The 19,973-nt window shown below is 36.4% G+C and overlaps 2 protein-coding genes across 2 annotated transcripts; both read right to left on the bottom strand.

Annotated features, from left to right (window-relative positions):
* Positions 1-6,159: 6,159 nt before the first annotated feature.
* LOC113323454 (alpha carbonic anhydrase 1, chloroplastic-like) lies at positions 6,160-8,092 on the bottom strand. The gene is made up of 6 exons (XM_026571772.1): positions 7,826-8,092; positions 7,414-7,727; positions 7,214-7,320; positions 6,973-7,075; positions 6,683-6,865; positions 6,160-6,580 (listed from the first exon to the last, which is right to left on the bottom strand). The coding sequence occupies exons 1-6, from the start codon at positions 7,908-7,910 to the stop codon at positions 6,434-6,436; spliced, it is 939 nt and encodes a 312-aa protein (XP_026427557.1). The 5' UTR covers positions 7,911-8,092; the 3' UTR covers positions 6,160-6,433.
* A 7,439-nt stretch (positions 8,093-15,531) lies between these two features.
* Positions 15,532-19,734, bottom strand: LOC113323029. Its single transcript, XM_026571260.1, has 12 exons — positions 19,366-19,734; positions 19,203-19,267; positions 18,773-18,845; positions 18,588-18,606; positions 17,702-17,821; positions 17,421-17,490; positions 16,845-16,888; positions 16,668-16,709; positions 16,373-16,432; positions 16,173-16,240; positions 15,957-16,014; positions 15,532-15,808 (listed from the first exon to the last, which is right to left on the bottom strand). The coding sequence occupies exons 1-12, from the start codon at positions 19,644-19,646 to the stop codon at positions 15,719-15,721; spliced, it is 990 nt and encodes a 329-aa protein (XP_026427045.1). The 5' UTR covers positions 19,647-19,734; the 3' UTR covers positions 15,532-15,718.
* Between the last annotated feature and the right edge of the window lie 239 nt (positions 19,735-19,973).

The following is a 19,973-nucleotide window of genomic DNA, read 5'->3' as shown; positions in this document are numbered from 1 at the left end:
AGTCCAGGAGAGCCGAGGAGAAACGATTACAAAGAAGACAGTACAAATAATTCAATAGAGTGGGATTCTATTTGTAAACCCACTTGGATGGCAGGACTAGGCATCAGAGATTTAGAAATGCGTAACCATGCATTTCTTGTGAAGACTGCCAGGAGAATTCTTATGGATTCTAATCGATTGGTTTCACAATTGTTTAAGGAGAAATGTGTGAAATATCAATCTATTTGGTCTTGAGGGTCTCCAAAACAAGCCTCTTGGTGTTGGTGGAGTATTTTGAGAGGGATGGATACCCTTAAAACTAGTCTCAAATGGTCAGTGGGGGATAATTCTAACATTAATGTCTGGGAAGATAACTAGGTTTGGATTGTGCCTCTTTATTCTGTTATGCAACAAATTCAAGAAAACCTAAAGAATCTGAAGTTGTATGAACTTATTGACACTGCTAATCATCAACGGGATCTATCTACTACCCAATATTTGGTCCCATCTCCTTTTTTTGTGTAAATCCAAACTATTTGTGTTAACAGATTTTATCCAAAACAAGGAAAGTTAGTCTGGTCTTAAAATAGAAGTGGTCAAGCTGCAAATAAAAGTTTCTACTACCATATTTGTGTAGAGAATTTCGATGAGCTTGTAGATCATTAAAAATGGAAAAATAACTTTGGAAACTTCCCATTCCACCCCCACATCAAGCACTTTTTGTGATTTCTTAGTCATAAGAAGACTTTAGTCAGGGAAAATCTTTGTCGAAGAGGGTTGGACATAATTGACCGACTTCTTATATGTCTCACTGACTTTGAGACCATTGAACATCTATTTATAAAATATTCTTGGACTAAGGAAATTTGGCAATGTACCAAAAAACAATGGGATAGTCTCCTATTGGGGACCATGCTAATTTGGAATGGGTTATTTCCAATACTCATGCATATCCTTTGAGTCATTAAAAATAACAAATTGCATTTTCCCCTTTATATTATGGGAAATCCGAATTGCTCTTAATTCTACCATTTTTTGGTATATAAAACCTCAAGTTTGCAAAAGCTTCAGAATTTCAAATTTGCCGTGTCATCCTACGAACAGTGCTAGAGATATGATCACTGTCAGTTAACAATGCCCACTTGTTGGTTATGTGAAACTAAATACCTATGGTGCATGTAATCACCTTGGCCTTGTTGGAATTGATGGTGTGCGTAAGAATGATACATGAGACTGTATTGGAGCTTCTGCTAAGTTTTTCTACAAGAATGGACACAATACGACGGAATTATGTGCTATCAATGAAGGCATCTGCCTTGCTTCCCGTTTGAACAAAAATAAGCTCATTATGAAAAGTGATTCCAAATACATCATCAGTTTGTGCAAGGTTCCACTCTCATTCCTTGGTTTTTTGATAATATTGTGAAAGATATAATATTATGGTTCAATAGATGGAGAATATATACACATTTTGTTCATATATATAGAGAGGTAACTCGTCTGCAAATATTTTAGCTAAAAATACAGGTAATGAATTTGTGCAAGTGATGAAGTTTCAGTTGAAGATGGATGTGCAATGGTTAGCAGTTCTGTTTGTTTGGTACTGCAACGAGTAAGTTGTGGATGTGCTGCAACGAGTAAGCTGTGGGTGTTAGTGACTTGGGTTTGAGATGATGAGAATGCCTGAAGTCAAGAGTACAGGTTCAATACCCATTTGGCTTGAGTTTGGTGGTTGCAATTGGTTGCAGGATAGACTTAGAAGCTGAGATGGTGCTGGTGGTTGCTTCCAAGGGAAGTGGTATTGCAGCCGCGATTCAAGTGGTGGTACACATTTCTTCGCCTAGTTGCAATTAATATTATAATTTTAGGTTGGATGTAATGAAATACAGGCCATGGCGCTTACACATTTGCAACTCCAGCCAATCGGCCGAGTCAGACTAGCTAACTCGGTCTGATTTGAAAAAAAATAGTGACACAGACTTGAATCAGTGATTCAAAGGACTATTAGGTGTTTTAGATTCACTTAACTGGGATAACTTTCTATCCACCGTTTTTGGTCAAATAAAACCTAATTTTGTAAGAAATAAAAAAACTGGTCTAGTTTTATAAATAAACCATAAAAAAAGGTCTATTTTTGTAAATTGACTTTATGACTCACTCATAACTCAGTAATTCTTGACTCGTTGGAGTCGTACTTACATTCACTACAATATGAGGACCTTTCCAGGGATAAATGTCATTCTCACTAAAGTCTTGGCTCAAATATCCTCGAGCGCATACATAAATATATATTTATCATCAAAGAAATTTTTTCATAGAGTGAGCACTTTTTTCGATATATATTAGAAAGGTGGAATTAAAAAAAGAATTCCAAATGAAATCATCGGCCACATACCTTTATTGATGAAACACCCTTTGATGTCTTCGTTGTTGTTCAATCTTCGATCTTCAGGGTTATTCAGTGATTTCTGATACTCAACTACCATACTCTAATCCTAGTTAGAGACTTGACTTTAGTAGACTAGAAATCATGAAAAATAATATTGACAACAAGATTGAGAAATCAAAACTTACGAGTCGGACCGATCAGTTCCCTAACAGCTATGTCACGGACTTACAATATTCTACTAGAGGGATCACGTGGATTTATCCAGTAATAGGGGATATATCGCGCCCAGCATTGTGAGAATGTGTTTCCATAAGACGGAAAAAAAAAAAACTCTGTTGCATTTCTATTTATTTGTGTGATGAATGTGTATTGGTCAAAATGTGAAACTTGTAAGCAATTTCTGTTAATCATACATAACTGATGCCTAGATATTTTACAATATGTTATTTTTGACAGCTGAACTAGAAGAGTTTCATTTATGTATTTTCAGTAATAAGAACAAGGCACAATTATCATTTTTTTTTTGCTACAATTCTCAACAAGTTTTGTTGACTTCAAAGCTTCTTAAGTTCTCGAACTATAATTTTCAGTTTCCGAACTATGTAGAAATTGATCATTCTGAACTTGAAATTTGCTTGATGGTTCACATACCATATGGTTAACTCATGAGCTACTTTTTTGATCGCATTTTTTAATTGAAAAATACATGTGTGCACATACATCTTTCTATTACAAGGAAAAGTACACATACACTTAATGGTTTCCATTCTCGGTGCCATGCTACTGTGAGTAAGTTATTTCTTTTCCTAATTGATTGGAAGCTAAACTTTAGAAGTACCTTTATTTTGAACGTACCCTGGGTTCCATTGTTACAACTTATATCAAAGGATAAAAATGTATTGCTTAACTATGATAACTAAGGAAATATGTTACTTGGGACCAGAGTAAAAATTTATTATAAGAAGTAAGAGATCACTTGGGATCAAAGTAATTCGTAAACATGGAAACTACTTCACGGACATCCTTTAAATGCAAGTAATAGTTGACTGAACTTTAAGCAATCTAGCCTTATTCAATAATATAAATAGAGGAAAGTCTGCAACTAAGATTCGGAATCCTTGCATATTGTTTCTGCAAAAGTCATCCTCCATAAACCTAAAACTCCTCGAGAAACAGAAACAAGTATCAAACTCCACATGTTGCATTATGATTGGTTCCACGTGCCCACATCAAAAATCGATCTACATCAAAGATTTAACTGCTCCAAACATTGTCTCTCCGAGGATGTTGGTAGAAAATTTCGAGTCTGACATAACCCGAACACTTTAAAATGAAAAGAAAGGATTAGTTACCCTTTTATTTCAAGTAAAAAGTTATTTCTCTCTCCTCTTTGACGATTGGAAACCCCAAACACTAAAACTTTTTTGTGCTCAGATCTAAATAAAATGAACCTTCTAATCGTTCCTTGTTATAATCATCTTCAACATCTCCGAATCTCTTTAAGTTTTCAAGTTTTTTTCGTTTTTATTTTTTAAAATCTTGGTAAGTTTTTTCTTCTATTTCTAGGGTTAGTTTTGAATCACTTAATTAGAGTGGTGTTTCAATTAAATTTTAAATAACTGGGTTTTCTTTACTAGATAATGTTTGATGATTAAGGTTTAGCTATTTGTTCTTTTTATAATAATAAAACTTACAACAACATAAAGTTATAGCAACAACATCGCAAAGAGCGACATCAAGATCATCAACAACAAGTTGAAGATTCCAACAACAACAATGACACTAAGACATCAGCTAAAAGCAGTTTCAGAAGACGGATTCTGATGAAGACTCGAATCGATTCCAGTTTATTAAAGCCGATTTAGGTTGCCCTTGTTACCTGTGTTACTGTATTTATGAAAAAATCTTTGACGAATTATTGAATATATGAATCCTTTTATACCTAAGTCATTTGTATTATTATGAACTGAACAAAACTTGTAAAATATGGGTCAATCAATGAATTATAGCATTTATACAAACTGTAGATTTTTTTTTAGTGGTTTGGATGTGTTACACTTAATACAAACCATGCAATTTAAACCTATGATGTTGCTTAAGAATGTACACCACTCCTTTATCCCCCTTCTCAAGAACCTAGATGTTATCATCTTCTTCTTCCTGTGCTCAGGTCCAACCCTTTACAGAGTTGATCTTATTTACAAGTTATTCCATCGTTTTCATTAATTATTTCGTTATTAGCGCGATTATTGTCTTCGCTAGTGAAGCGATTTTATATGTACTTTTTATAGTGTTTCTTTTTATAAAATTTTTCGTGATTCGGTTTTTTGGATACAAGTACATCGGTGATTTGATAGAGGAAAGATCAAGTTTCTTCTTCAACAACATAATAAATCTAGGGTTTTCGTGCTTCTTGCTACACATGAGTTCTTAGACAAATTACTCATCTCTAATAGGAGTATCTCTTTTCCAAGAAAAAAATCATCAAAATGGTCGAACTATGACTTCGAGTACCATTCATTTTCCAATCTCAACGTATAAGATTTTTGGATGTTGTCGTTGTAGATCGCTCTTTCTTTTCTCGATTCATTAATGTTTTTCATCTTTTGTTGTATTTGTTTCATGTTATGATGTATATACTTTTTTTTTTTTGAAAACCATCATGTAAAAGTTTCTTAATGGACTGAAATACTTATGGTTGATTATCCAAAAATAAAAAATAAAAAGGAATATTCAATATAGAACTGTTAGGCTTCTTGATATAGTTATTTGTTGTAATTATGTTTTAGTGGCTTGAAGATATAAGTTGTTTGTATGGTATTTTTATGACCATTGAAAGTTCTTGATTAGTATTTTGAATCAGGGGCGGAACTACAACCAAGCTTGACCTGGATTGAGCCATCCCCAAAAGCCCAAAACACCTTTTTTTTCACTGCCTATTTTGGTGGAGGTATTAAATTAGGTCTAAACTAATAGGTTTAAACCAGCCCTCTACAAATGGTCCAACTCGAAGCCACCCCTATGCTAAACTTCCAGTTCCGCCACTGTTTCGAATCATTGTAACCGTTCCCCATCTTGAATCGGAAGATTTTCAATATATTTGAGGCTTGACACAACCCAAACACTGAGCTGTTGTTCAATACACATCCCATTCAAGACCCAACAGTTTGTTATTGCAGCTATGATGCCAGCGCTATACCATTATAAAAGCCCAGCAACCATGTTAAATGTTTTAATTTTTCGCTGCACTTAAACGCCAGCATAATGTTGTAAAGGTGATCTTTCTTATGTGTTTACTGGTCCGCGAGTTATAACCCTAAAAGTGTCACTATCCATCCACCAAAAACTCGTCAAAACAAAAGTAACACAAAATCCCAAAAAAATAAAATTTTGATATAAAATGTGATGAAATCAATTTTGAAATTTGGAGTTTTTTGTATCGATTCTTTAAAATTTGGGATTTTTGCATCAATTTAGTTTAAGATGGAGTTTTAATGAATCCCAACATTTGAGTGGGGTTTTTATGACTTGTTTTGTTTTAGTTTTTAAATGGCAAGGTGATCATCGACCAGAAAACTGTACCTACGAGATTGAACCCAATCCGGCGTAAGTTGCCGTGTTCTGAACTTCAGTCACTCACTGGATAGTTCTTGATGCGCAACCGAAGTTCAATTTTCTCACAAAAGTGAGGAAGATACAGAAACAAGCATATTACACACTGGCTGATTAGCATTACCAGATGAACAAATTGTAAAGCCAGAAACTGCTCAAATGGATTCACGTGAACAAAGTAATGAAAACAGGCGCGTCAGACGAAATTGAGCACACTGGTTTACTTATTTCATATAGCTAGTTAACATACCTAATTAGTAGTTACATTATACCAATTAATCCACAAAACAACCAGCGGTGTTGGGATCAAAACTTCTTATTTACTAAAGCTAGACAATACACTTCAGGACATTAAAAGGTAAAATGGATGCATCGAGTTGTGTTTCAAAGAAGATCATAGACTCATTATGATCATACATACACAACATATATTAGCAATATCTAGGTTTCTCTTTAATTTTCTATATCTTCAGGTTTATGTTCATCATATAGAACCACTTTTCTCCCGTTGAGTGGCTGCGTAGGCCTAGAGTTGTCTTTGCAAGTGCCAGCCAGTGGAGCTTTTATGGCATCTACCTGTTCCTTGGATACTTGTCTAACCTGCATTTATCCACACGAAAGATTTTCTACGTTATAGTTTTTTTGTTGCATTACTAGCATGTCAATCTTGAAGTACGTGATTATATGAAATGTATAAAATACCGTTCCAAGTATGTTCCAGATAATGTTTTCATGACACGGAGGGACCGTAAGAGAACCAATATATCTGTAGTACTTCCTGGTTTGGGGATTTAGGAACTTGCTCTTTAGGACACCTACTGGAAGATAAACTTCCTCTGTGGGAGCGCATTGTATCCCTTCTAGTTGATCTATAGTGCTCTTGAGCTACATGAAAGACAGAAAAACAAAAAAATTATCCGTGAGATTATCTTGCAAACAACCAATATTTTCACAAACTTAGCAATGATGCATCTTCCAATATGTTTATGTACCTCAGTGAGAATCGGGTCGGGTTTGCCGTATTGGTAAAGGATTGATACAACTGATATACTCCCTTCTGCCGATGCATGTACCAGATGAAGCTCCAGGGGGAAACTGAATATATATGATTACGCACTTAGTGTTAATTAAGTTGACTACTCTGGAAGTATTTCAGGTCCTCTACCAACCTTTGGTATCTAAGTTATAATAATAATAAAAAAAAAAAAAAGGAAAATAAAATTGTATCTATACCGAGTTCCATCGATGGTGTGTTCAGATGGTGAATGCCAGTGCATTGATTTCAGGGTGAATTTCTTCCCATCTAACATGGCGCTTCCACATCCATTTGAATATTCCAACTACGTAAACAACAAATTTATTAAGCACTTATAGACGGGTTAATCTATAATTGAAAAATATTTATCAGTGAAGTTCTGAAGGAAGGAAAATACCCCGATGTTATAGCCATTGTTGATTAAAGTACCACTGGTGGAGCTGAATTCTCTAAACAGTGGTCCTAATTTTGTATTAGACACACAATCTTTCGTCACAATGTTTATAGGAGATTGTGCTTTCCCATTCGCACACGTCCTGAATGCTGGATTCAAAATCCCCCATTTGTCTGGCCCCATGGCGCCACTGTAACTAAAATTCAAATGTCCGGCCCATCCTCTTGATCCTGACGGGGTTGATGGTGTTGATGGTGTCGACGGATTTATTCGAGACCCAAAATCTAAATCAAAATCAAACTTCCAAGGAAAAGTCTCTGTATACATAGAAAAACCCAAAAAAAAAATATCAATATGCAATGACGGAACGAAAACAATGCAAAAACCAAAGAGTTTGTAGCAGAGATTTTCTTACGTTCAGTTAAGGTTGCAGCACATAGAAGTGCAATGAGGGTAGGGAAAAAGATGGTTTTAAGATCAAATTTCAATGTCTTCTCCATTTCTTTGTGGGATATTATCAACTATGAACAAGAATGAATGATATTAAAGAGAAACGATAAGGAAATAGTTATATATTAATAGGTTTTGAAAAGTTGTGGTGATGCCTTGAGTTTTCTAATTAGTCCCTCATTTTTTTTCTCTCTATAAAATGGAAGTTTTTCCCTAGTAAATCTCTGTACCTCTATCTATATGTTTCATGGACTATATATAGACCCCGCATTTCCCTCTTGGTTTGTGTTTCAAAGGTTCATTGAGTAATCCTTGCATTTTTAGTTTGAAACCCTTCATTTATGTTGTTATTTATTACCAACGCCATTACCATTGTACTGTAACTCAGGGAGTCCTTTTAAACTGCAAAACTTACTGCGCACTGAAATTACAAGCAAATATCATCGGCACTATTTAGAGAAAAAACATTCTAAATAGGGCTGCACATGGGTCGGTTTGGGTCGGTTTTGGCCTCACCCACCACCCAATCCACTGATGGCGGGTAACAGAAGTTGTCACTCGTAACCGACCCAACATCACAATGGGTCGGTTTTCACCCGACCCACATTACGGCGGGTTTGGTCGGGTGGGTGGTGGGTTACCCACCATAAAATAAAATGACATTACATAATAAAGTTGATGCAAAGTTGCAAACTCCAAAGTTGATAAAGCTAACAATAAAAAGGAACAGAGACAGAGTTCAATTGTTCAAAGCTCAAAAGATAAAAGAGTGCATTACTATTGAGTATTGCCTACTATACTAAAGCCTAATATCATATAAAGCGACCAGCAGCGACTCGCTGCAAAGATGTGGATGTTTTACCTCTGAATGCGCTGAAAACCTGAAATAAAACGAAGTCTGTAAATTAGTTACAGTAAAAAAGATGAACTCAGAAAGATCAAGCTACTGACAATGACCCTTGGCGTCATTACCTTGTCTAAGCCAATAGGAATCAATCATCTGTGACGATAGAAGAAGCAACAAGGTCACCGAATAGCTGTGCAAGCGAAATGAACAATTAGAATGAATGAAAGGGTAGATGAATTTCTTGAAACAAGTAAAATAGCTCTGCAAGCGAAATGAACATTTTAGTTTATCCATCCACAACAACAGCAAGTACTATCATACGGGATAAAAACCTTTACACATTTAAAGACACATAAATCTCCACAATATGGAAGTTTAACTTTTAGTACAAGATGAAATTTTGCCAGAAATGCAAAATTCAACAAGGCAGTTTATACATCATTAAGTATGGATTATTCACATAACAGGGCAGTTAATCTATTCACATAGCATGCATTATGTTTAGTAAACAACCATGTACTTTCATGTAATAAACATGCTGCAGTAAAACTCACAGTGTCATGAAGAACAATAGAGCCAAGGAAAATTTAGACATACCAGACTCAGCAATATCAATCTCCTCCTCCTCGACTCCAAGGATAGATGAATCCATGTCTATTGGTGTTCGTAACCAATTTTGTAACAAAATTAAGGCCTCAAGTGTCTTGGGCTTTAAGGAGCTTCGAAAAGGATCCAAAATTCTTTTTCCGGTACTAAATGATGATTCTGAAGCAACGGAAGAAACGGGAATAGCAAATATATCTTTAGACATAAGTGGAAAAATGTCAAACCTCGCAACATTTACCTTCCACCATTGTAATATATCAAAAGTAGCATTTTCATTTGTGGGTGTGTAGATCGGTTCAACCAAGTACCTTTCTACCTCAGATCTCCCATTGTCCTCCACATTACTCAATTGATGCTTTCGTTTATTCCTTCCCGCCATATACTTGGCCTTGCTAGAAATAGTACTTCCAAAACTCGAAGAACTTTGAGTAGAAGTAGAATTAGTCTCGGCCACAGATTCTGATGAAGATACTGCACATCTAACATTTTCTGCTTTATAAGCTGCAAACAACTCCACAAAATTTTTCAGAACTTCTTCAACCCATTTTTCTACAAGTTTTTTCTTCATTGCTGGGTCATAATGTACAATTAAATCTTCAACAGTCACAAATAATCCATGTTCTTTCTCTCGTGGATCAAGAAGTACAGCCATAAACATCAACGAATTCATGTTTCGGTATGTTCCCCAATATTTGTTGTACTTGAGCAACATTACAGCACCCATGTGGCTTAAGAAAGGGTCCTCATGTGTATTTTTCCATTCTTCTAATTCTTGACGAACAGTACCAAGTTCCAATAAGAAAGAATGAGAAGTAACATAAGTAGAAGCTGAAAATGCAACAGTTGCTTCATAAAATACGTGCAGAAACTTAATCAGAACTCTCGCGTTGCACCAATCGTATCGTTCAGGAGCATGCACTTTTGGCCTGTTTTTTTTTCTTGGCTTTCCTGTCAGCAGCAGAATCTTCTTCTTCACTAGTATCAAGTTCTTCTTCATTGTCTAATTTCAGATCATAATCAGCATCAAGATCAACAGTGTCATCACCATCACCCATAATATTATCTGGTACTGGAATATCAAAGCAAAACTCTTCACAAAATGCCTTATCCAACTCACGTAGCCTTTCAAATGCCTTTTCATATCTTTCAGCAGCAACAAGCATTAAGTAAGTATAATTCCACCACGTTCTCACATCTAATATCAGACCCTTTTTACAATCTATTCTTTCCGACTCAGCATCCTCCGTAAACCTTTTATATCTTGCGGGAGATTTCGTGACATATTTCACCACTGCCCTGATCCTGAGAAGTGATGTATGATACTTCTTCATACCGTCCTTCACAACAAGTGCAAGTACGTGAGCCGCACATCGAACATGTAAATGTTTATCTCTGAGTAATGCAGAACCCCAACTCTGAACTCTCTTCATCAAATAGTCAACAACAACTTTATTTGCAGACGCATTATCAAGCGTCACAGTGAAAACCTTTTCAAGTCCCCAGTCTAGCAAACATTTCGCCAAAGCCTCTCCAACTTTTGTACCTTCATGGCTATCAATCAAGCAAAAACAGATAATTCCTTTATGTAGTTTCCAGTGATGATCAATGAAATGCGCAGTCACTACCATATAATTGTAATTCTACGATGACGTCCAAGTGTCAGTAGTAAGGCACACTCTTACCTTGTTTGCTTTGAAATAACTTTTCAGATTAGCCTTCTCTGTCAAAAACAGCTTGCACACATCACGGTATAGTCATATGACTTGGAAGCTTAAATCGAGGCTCAAGATACTTACAAAAATCTATAAAACCTCCACCTTCAACAATTTTAAAATCCATTTCGTCGGTAACGAAAAATCTAATCAGCGCTCTCCTGCACGCATCTTGAGAAAAAGACACCCCAACCAACTGTGGTTCCTCTCCAATCTTGCAAGGCTGGAAGTCAAGTGTTTGTTGTCCGTCAGCTCTAGCCTCATTCATTTCATTCTAATACTACTTATCCAAATGATGTTGGAGATTAGAAGTCCCATATTTCTTACCATCCAAATTTTTCTTACCAATCTTGTAATTAGCCTTTTTGCAATATTTACATTTCGCTCTCTCACCATTTTCATAAATATCATAGTGATCCCATACCTTTGATCTCTTCACACCAGCATTAGGATTATTAGCTAATGTTTCACCTGCGACACAAGCATGTGAAGGTTCAGAAGCTGGTGTAGATGAGCCAGCGGTACTCCCTGTCCCTGCTGATGGTCCATGCACTTGTCCAGAACGCGGTGGACGTGGAGGGGGAGGTCCCATTTGTGATGCCACTCCATGTATAATTGGAAGATTAGAAGCAGAATCATCTTCTGAGATTTCAACCATGGTAACCTGGACAAAAGAAACAAGTTACATCGGTAAAACACATTACAATCAAACACCATACTAACACCATACTCAATTGAATATTTGCAACAATTGAAAGTACTAACACCATACCGAATTGAACACTATACTCATGACTTAGTTCAAATACCAAATAAATTAACTAGGTTGTACTAAAGAACTGAGATTGATTTAAAATTTAAAATCAAACTACTGGTTCTGAACATAAATGAGTAATTCCAAATACTCATTATTGCAGCTTAGAAGAATAACACCTCTAAAAACACATAAACATTAACAACGAGGTCCATAGTAAGACTTCTCCCTGATATTATCATTTATACAAACAAGTTGTATTCGTCTCATCTAACTATCTCAATGAATCAGTAAAATAAGCAAAACCAATTTGGGTTTCTCAATAACCAATTTGGGTTTCTCAAGAATCCTTTGAATCTACTGATTAAACTCTTCATTACTGAGTTCTAACATCATACCAATTCATTCCAAACTGAAATTAAAAAACAACACCCTAAACAGATAAACCCTAAATTGAAAATTACAAGAAATCACATCATCAAAAAATTACAAGTTTACAACGGTTCCTAATCTTACCTTCCGTTATTGGTTTGCTTCTGGTGATGCCGGTGATCCACAAAGCGAATATGAGACTGAGCGAAGAAAAAAGAATGGAGTTGGAGTCTGTCTGAGAAGGAGAGAAGACGCCGCGGAAGAGAAGGAAAATGCGATTAGGTTAGGTCTTTTATTCATCAATTCAACGGCTGTGATAATTCATTCTAGGTTAGAATTAGATAATCTAAGGGTCAGGAATCCTATGTTAGTTTTTGGTCGGGTGGCTGGGTCGGTTCGGGTGACGGAAGTTTCTACCCGCAACCGACCCAAGATAGGTGGGTTCTGGCGTGCCTCACCCATAGTCGACCCATGCCTAGGTGGGTTGAATCGGGTGCGGGTATTTTTGATCTGGTACGGGTAGGGTCAGCGGGTTGGATCGGGTATGTGCAGCCCTAATTCTAAATGAAAAACATAATGCCCCTGGTAAATAAATAGAGAACAGCGAGGAAAGCAATTCCTTGACATTTTTCTTTTTCTTAAACGATTAAGAATTTAGTTAGTGCTGACGAGTTTTGAACTCAGATCATTAATGTCATCATTCAACGATCATCTCTCACATTTAATTGGCTCCTGCAGAAGTCATAAAAAAAATTTGGGAAAAAATTCTCTCGCAGATCTTAGCTAGGTGGAGGCTGAGGGCTAGTTAAGCACAAGTTAAACTACTAGCTTTTTCATTTCTGTTGCTGGTGACAACTGAGATATGCGTGCAAACTCTAACAGCTGAAATGGCTAAATTATGCACAGCAAGGCTGAGTTCACCAATAGACCACAAGGAGGGTCCTAGACCAAATTTCGGTCCCTAAAGAGTTTTGTAAGTAGTATGCAGTCGCGAAATGCATGATTGCCCCCCTACCTGATGGAGTGATGGGATGGGACATCCCTAAAAGTGGAAGGGGCTGCCTTTTGATCGTATAATTTGCAAAACCACCCCTCTTAATGTCCTTACTTTTGAAAATGAGACAAAGCCACTAATTGGTCTACTGCCTGCCACTACCTCTACTGCAAAGAACAGTAAAAGAGCAGACAGTTTGGCCGTGTATTAGACTTGTCGTGCTCACCTGTTCCAAACAGCGCTATCTGCAAATATGCAGCTTTGATTTGCTAACCCGTCCCTAATAAAACAAGCAGTATTTGCATGGCTTCGGCCTAAATAACTCAGCTGAACACCAAGCTTTGGATCCCATATTCCTCATGCAAATCAAATTAGGGTCGAAATCACCTTTTCTGATGACAAAATGGTAAAGTTATTGAATGATCATATGGATGTCCTGATTTCGTAACTCTTTAGCACTAAATTCTATCGATTAAAAGATAAATAAACTTTTCTAATTATTTATTTTTAGAATCTTAAATAAATTATATTATGACAGACAGACAGACAAATACCCAATACTCGAACATGGTCCAGTGTCATAATATGTTGCTGAGGGTCCACATTCACTAAGAATGGTCAGTTATGAGACACGCATCTGGCCTTCACATGCAACACTGTTCTTGCACAAGCACAGCGGTGGATGCAGTAATTTGATTTTGTGGTGAAACGCTAGGGCCTAAGGAGCATAGCCCTTTGATCCCCACGGTTTCTTGTTTCAGAGCATTTCTTGGTGAGGCTGGACTCATTCGAAATGTACAGGAATTGATGCCAAAAAGGCAACTCTACAGTCTAGACAAGGCACTTTGTTTGTTTCCCATCAGAAAGATGTTTCAGGAGATGCAAAATAGCCTAGAGCACACTAGATTAGGCAAACAAGATTACGACCACTAGGTAGCCAAAATAGCCTAGAGCACACTAGAATACTATGTAAATCTTAATAAGCATATACTAGACTAGATTTTCTGAAGATAAAGAAAATTCTAAACACGAAGAAGAAAACAAAATGAAAAATGACAAACAAAAGAAAAGAAATTTTAGACGGTTGCAGAAGATGTCCATGAGATAAGTTTCACAAAATTTTGTAGTTGATCACTGCAATGTCCTAAAAACTTTTCAGAAAAAGGTAAATAAGATTGCGATGAGATAAAATTCTGGCCCAAAACAAATCGGTTCAACCAAAATAAAAAGAAACAACTTTAAATTGACAGGGATCCGACAGACTTGAGACCAGTTGCAGCTCCCATTTGATGAATACTGATTGGCTATCCAGAGGAGATCAACGCAGTTATCCATCCATCTCCACAATGTGAGGACCATAATTTTGCAAAGTGAATGCATGATCACAAGCTTTAGATTCCACTTCTTTCTTCTTTTTTTTTTTGATCGAGGGACAATCTGTATATTCTTTGTCAGGAGACAATTGACTCCTTTGGTTGCTTGGCCTCTTCACTTTACCTTTGGTGGACGGATATTCCATGGGATATGTCTTTCTGGTTAGTAAATCTGGTGAAGTCAAATAGTTAATATTACTTGCACTGCTAGACATGAACGATGGTCTTCAAATTCTCCGAAAATCAATGATTGGAAACAAACAAAGAGAAATAATTCTAAAAATAATTGGAGAGGAATGTTTGGATCCATTTTATGCCTGCAATCGTCATCCTACTTTATCCCCTCTTTTTAATTGTTTGGCGAATAAAGCTAGCTTTGTAGACTACTCTGCATCCATGGCTGTAAGCATGTTTGCGTGAGAACCTTATGGTTCATATCGTCAACTGAAACTCATCACTCAGTAAACTTTAGGGGAGCCCAGGAGTCCACACGCATCCTTGACCAAAAACAAACAAAAATGGCTATAGGGTAGGGTATTTGGTCACTATAGGTGAACGAAATAGGTTTCACCTGCATAAGTGGAAACCCCACTGCCTCCAATTTCCGTCCAGAGTCAAAAAGCCATTCGGTAGGCCGTGTAGCCGCATAAAAGCTCTAAAGTCACTTTTTAAACAAGCACCACCGCCCCGTTTGTTCTCCAGATTCTTCTTTAGTTTTCAGTCGATTCCTACTTTTTTCAAATGGAGTTGAAATGTATCTGACTTGTGAATTCGTGAGGTTTCCTCGGGAACATAAATTGACAAACCACAAAATACAATAATTCATTCCTGCGATGATTCAAAATTTGAAGCTAAATGGCCTAACAAAGAAATTTGTCTCCAGAATTCTATTCTCCATTATAAACTAAGTTTAGTTATTCTTCCTCGGACTCGTCTAAGTCCTCAAACGAGTGTACAAATGTCTTTGTACGATGTTAGTAAAAATAAGAACTTGGATGGATGTCTACCAACTCTGGCATAACATAAAAAGTGTTACTCAATCAAGAAAATTGTAAGGTCACATATACATTTGCTGTAACAAGCCTTCTGATATATGAATGATACAGAAAGAACATGCTTGGTTACTAGTACAAACTAAAATACATACAAGTATAAGCTATGGTATACGTAAGAAAAATATAAAGCAGGCATTTGTTAAGCTTAACTTACATAAGTTGCCCTGAGATAATCTACAATCTCTGCACTTTCAAACATTTCCACTCCTGTATTGGGATCTTCCAAGTAAGGTACCTGTTAAGTAAATTGTGTCAATTAGAGGTATTTGTTTTTCACGTATATAACAGTAGGATATTAAAATTAAGATGAAAATATTATACAAAATATACAAACTGAACAAACATGAACTCTGACTGGTAACAGTAGGATATTAAGAAAATACCTGAAAATGTCCAGCCTTCTTAAAAAGTATTTGTCGCTTAGGACTTCCACGAGCACAGCTGCAATGTGAAATTTTTATAGCAAAATCACCGAAATGGTTAATACGGAGCTCAGATTAGAGTGAAACGATCAAAATGATACCAAATGCCCATAAATTTTGAGACAGGCAGTCTTTTTTTTCTTCTCGTTAACTGACATAAAGCAGTACGAAAATTACCTGTGTAGTATGTGTGGTATCTCCAACTCAACTAAGACTTCGCGTACAACTTTGCAGAAGGGAGAAGGCTGAGAAGCAGATAATATCATAAAAATCAGAAGATTCTAACTTTGATGCAGTAAAAGAACAAAGAACTTTCTGAGAAACTAAATTACATCTCATATAGTCATATATCTTAAAGTTTACTTCTTAAAACTAACCTCATACGCCCACAACTCAAGAGGTTTAGGAGGCAGTTTTGAAGGAGTATATGAACTTCCCTGATAAAAAGATATAAACAGCATTGCTTGGTCAAAGATTTATTAAGAGAAATTCAGAGAGTAAAGGGATTTTATTATCCCGGAATGAACTCCACGAGGACACCAAACAAGATAAGACCTAGACTCCTCTCGTAGTATTCCAAGTAGATTAATATTTTTGGGATGATAAATTCAAAATTATACTCAATACATTTTTGTATGAAAAAGAAAATGTGCAAAATTTGAAGTAGTTTACCTTCCCCATACGACCGATCATAGCAAATCCCTCAGTTAAAGTCTGCAATCAAATCACCAAAGAAATGTTTAATGATAATGAAAGAATCATCCTTGTGAAATATGAGGATGACAAAAATTAGAAAGAAGATGCACCGTTCTACAAGGTTAAAAGTGAGCAGTAAAGCCAAATGCTTACGGTTAATAGTCCAAGTGACAATGAAAGAGGAACAGTTCCATCACCTAACAAATAAAGACAGTAAGGAGTAAGTATAACTTGTATAAGAGACTAATGGGTAGCAGGGACAAAAGCAAGGCATAAATTCATGCAACATAGAGTGCCTTCCAAAAAAAAACAAAACTCAGAAGTCAGAGCACAGAGCAACAAAATGTCCAAGAAATTATGTTGCACAGGGGTTTTGCCAAGTTCTAACGGATTACTCCAAACTACTTGTCATTCTAAGGAACAATGGTAGAGGTACGAGTGTCGATGTCCACAACAAGTAAGGTATGTGCAAGAAAGAAACCTCAAATGACAACCGTGGTTCAGGATGCCTAGATATAGGTTGAGAACAAGACAGGTGGACCAGGAGAAGATACATTAGACATGCTTTACGTAACAAAACTGATATAGCTAAAAAATTGAAGAATGACATGTCCATCAGTGTCGGATACAAGTACTAGCTCCGATATGCCATAAAAGTCAATGAGGTAAACAAAAAAATTAATTAAGACAGCAAGAAGTTAGAAGATGGATGGGAAAATGCCATGGTACCATATTTCTCAGCCAAATATTTAATGATGCTGTCTGATTCATACATTGCAACACCTGTGTTTGGATCAACCTGCAGAAATGGTGAAGTTTAGACTTAGAGGTCTAATTCACTTGGCGTCTTATTTGCATATAATGAAGTTAGCAGGGCACTGATTGGTGCTATGAAAGGATTTTTACGATCAACAGGACAGAAACTGACAGTGGTTGGTTCAAGAAAAGGTGCAGTAAATATATTTTGATAGCTCTATTTCATGACAACAGATAAGGGAATGCTATTATACCATGTAAGGGAACTGCTTCTTTCCACCCATTTGAGCAACCTTGGGACGGAAGTTTGGACCATTCATTGGACAAGGATAGTACAAGACATCAAGATCCAACACACTCACAATTTCCCTAACCTGTTCAGAAATAAAAAAGTTAGTCCACGCCAGAGACAGACAGAGGTTATGCGGTAAATCAACAAAACAATTACAATTACCAGAGTATATATGGCTATATCTTAGCTTAAACAGCTAATAATGTTATAATGTTATAATCCTCCAAACAGACTCACCACATACAACATCAATCTTTGTAGTTAGTTCAGTAACGTTCTCTATTATGTTTTAATTTGGCCAATATTATTTCAGTTCCTACATAACTATTCATCTTGGCCAGCTTATTTATTTCTGCCTATGAAGGTAAAAGGAAAATAAAAACATGAAAACCAAAAGAGGAACGTTGTAATCAGAATATCATCAGTCCAGATTGATCGACTGGTCAACCATGTGACCAATGTCATATGGCTGTAGTTTGATATTTCCGGCTCACCATAATTATCTAAATCTGCCCAACTACTCAACATCCAGCGACGAGTACAACAAGCAATCTATTCTGTTAAATAAGGTGGTGCAGTGAAAATCAGCCCAACAACCATGTGACTAATGTCATATGGCCTTAGTTTGAGATTTCCGGCTCACCATAATTATCCAAATCAGCCCGATAACTCAACATCCAGTGACGAGTACAACAAGCAATCTTTTCTGTTAAATAAGGTGGTGCAGTGAAAGACAACCCCTGATGGTTGAATGAGAACATTGATGTCTATGTTCCACATGTGTATAACTGTATTTATACATATCTATTGATATACACACTAATAGAGAGAGATGTTGAGTTAGTTACCTTCTTACAGAATGGACAGCTGAAGTTTGCACATGATCCGCGATTTTCCATACGTGAAGCAAACAACATAAGAATTTAGTCTTATTTTACAAAGAGACAGTCGTGTAGGAAAAGTGATTTAAATTCATGATTCTTCACCAATTCAATTTCAAATAACATGGTCCGAAAGGAGGTTGAGAATGTACCCCTCAAATTCATAGATCTCAATAGGTTTCTCTGGACGAGGACCTAATTTTGAAGTTTCTTTCATCGTAACACCTAGTAAAAAGTTCAACAGTAATTAGGAAATCAATGCAGACCTTTTCCTTATTGAAAGTCATAAAATGTCTAATTTCGAGTTCATAAATCCAGTAACCATGGAACTTAGAGCAATTATGCACTATAAATTGCTATTTGACACACAATTGAAGCGTTGAAGCCAAACTATACTTCTCTAAAAACTACACATTTATAGTCTTTTCACATGGTACAAACAACATTTCCAAATATCCTCAATTAAAAGCTTACAAAGCCAGGTAAGGTGGAAGAAGAAAGGTCCTTTTTTTCATTGTAAAAAGTCAAGCAAATATCCAAGAAAAAGATAAGGATTACTAACAATAGACGGTACATTTTTACCTCCAATTTCAAATGCATAGTCGCCCGGTGGGATCTCATTTCTAGATACGAAGGATGCTGAATACCTAACAATATACAACCAAACGAAAGGAATTTAACTCTACACATTATGAACCCAAATAAATTTGAAAACAAACTAATAGACAGAGGTTTTGTGATATACCCGGACACGAAAATTCCAGTACCAAGGCGAAATATCAAGCCGAGAGAAGCCGTCAAGACGTCGAGAATCCTATCAGGACGTATCGCAAATCGTGTGGGTTTTGGGGGTTTAAAATTAGGAGGGGGTTTTATTGTAGGAGATGAAGTAGAAGAAACCCCGAGGTTTTGTGATGTTTCTTTAATCTCTGCAGAAATCTTAAAAGAGACACGATTCGGAGGTTTTCTTGGAGCTAAAGATGGTCGAATAACTGGTGTTGGTCTGAAATTGATAATGCCTGCCATCTTTTCAGGCAAATGTTCTTGGAACTAGTGATTCAAAGAGATTGAAGCTCTTCCTTGTGGACTATGGAGAGTAAGGAAGTGTTTGTGGTTGAGACTGGTTATGATCGCTCAAAAATGTCCCTTTTACCCTGGAATAATACCCGCGCGTATTCCTCTTAAGCTGCGTCTTTTTTTCTCTTTTCATTTCTTCTCATGCTGTGTTTCAGTGTTTGTTCACACAGGGGTTAAAAAAACGAAAAATGGGTCATTTGTGCGAATATTTTTAAATCACGGTTCAAATGGACGAGTAAAAAATAGTTTGGGTGAAATGGTCAAAAAAATAAATAG

The sequence above is a fragment of the Papaver somniferum genome, chromosome 11 (genome assembly GCF_003573695.1).
Source record: "Papaver somniferum cultivar HN1 chromosome 11, ASM357369v1, whole genome shotgun sequence".
Classification (NCBI taxonomy): domain Eukaryota; kingdom Viridiplantae; phylum Streptophyta; class Magnoliopsida; order Ranunculales; family Papaveraceae; genus Papaver; species Papaver somniferum.
The sequence above is the reverse complement of the archived record's forward strand: the minus strand, read 5'-3'. Positions and strand labels throughout refer to the sequence as shown.

Coding starts and splice junctions, on each gene's coding strand:
- LOC113323029 (XM_026571260.1), bottom strand. CDS start 19,646: ATGGCAGGCATTATCAATTTCAGACCAACACCAGTTATTCGACCATCT. Junction 17,491..17,701: donor AGAAGCAGTTCCCTTACATG/GTATAATAGCAT, acceptor CCATTTCTGCAG/GTTGATCCAAACACAGGTGT. Junction 16,015..16,172: donor ATACCACACATACTACACAG/GTAATTTTCGTA, acceptor TTCACATTGCAG/CTGTGCTCGTGGAAGTCCTA.
- LOC113323454 (XM_026571772.1), bottom strand. CDS start 7,910: ATGGAGAAGACATTGAAATTTGATCTTAAAACCATCTTTTTCCCTACC. Junction 7,728..7,825: donor TGCTGCAACCTTAACTGAAC/GTAAGAAAATCT, acceptor CTATGTATACAG/AGACTTTTCCTTGGAAGTTT. Junction 6,866..6,972: donor CCGACCCGATTCTCACTGAG/GTACATAAACAT, acceptor TCTTTCATGTAG/CTCAAGAGCACTATAGATCA.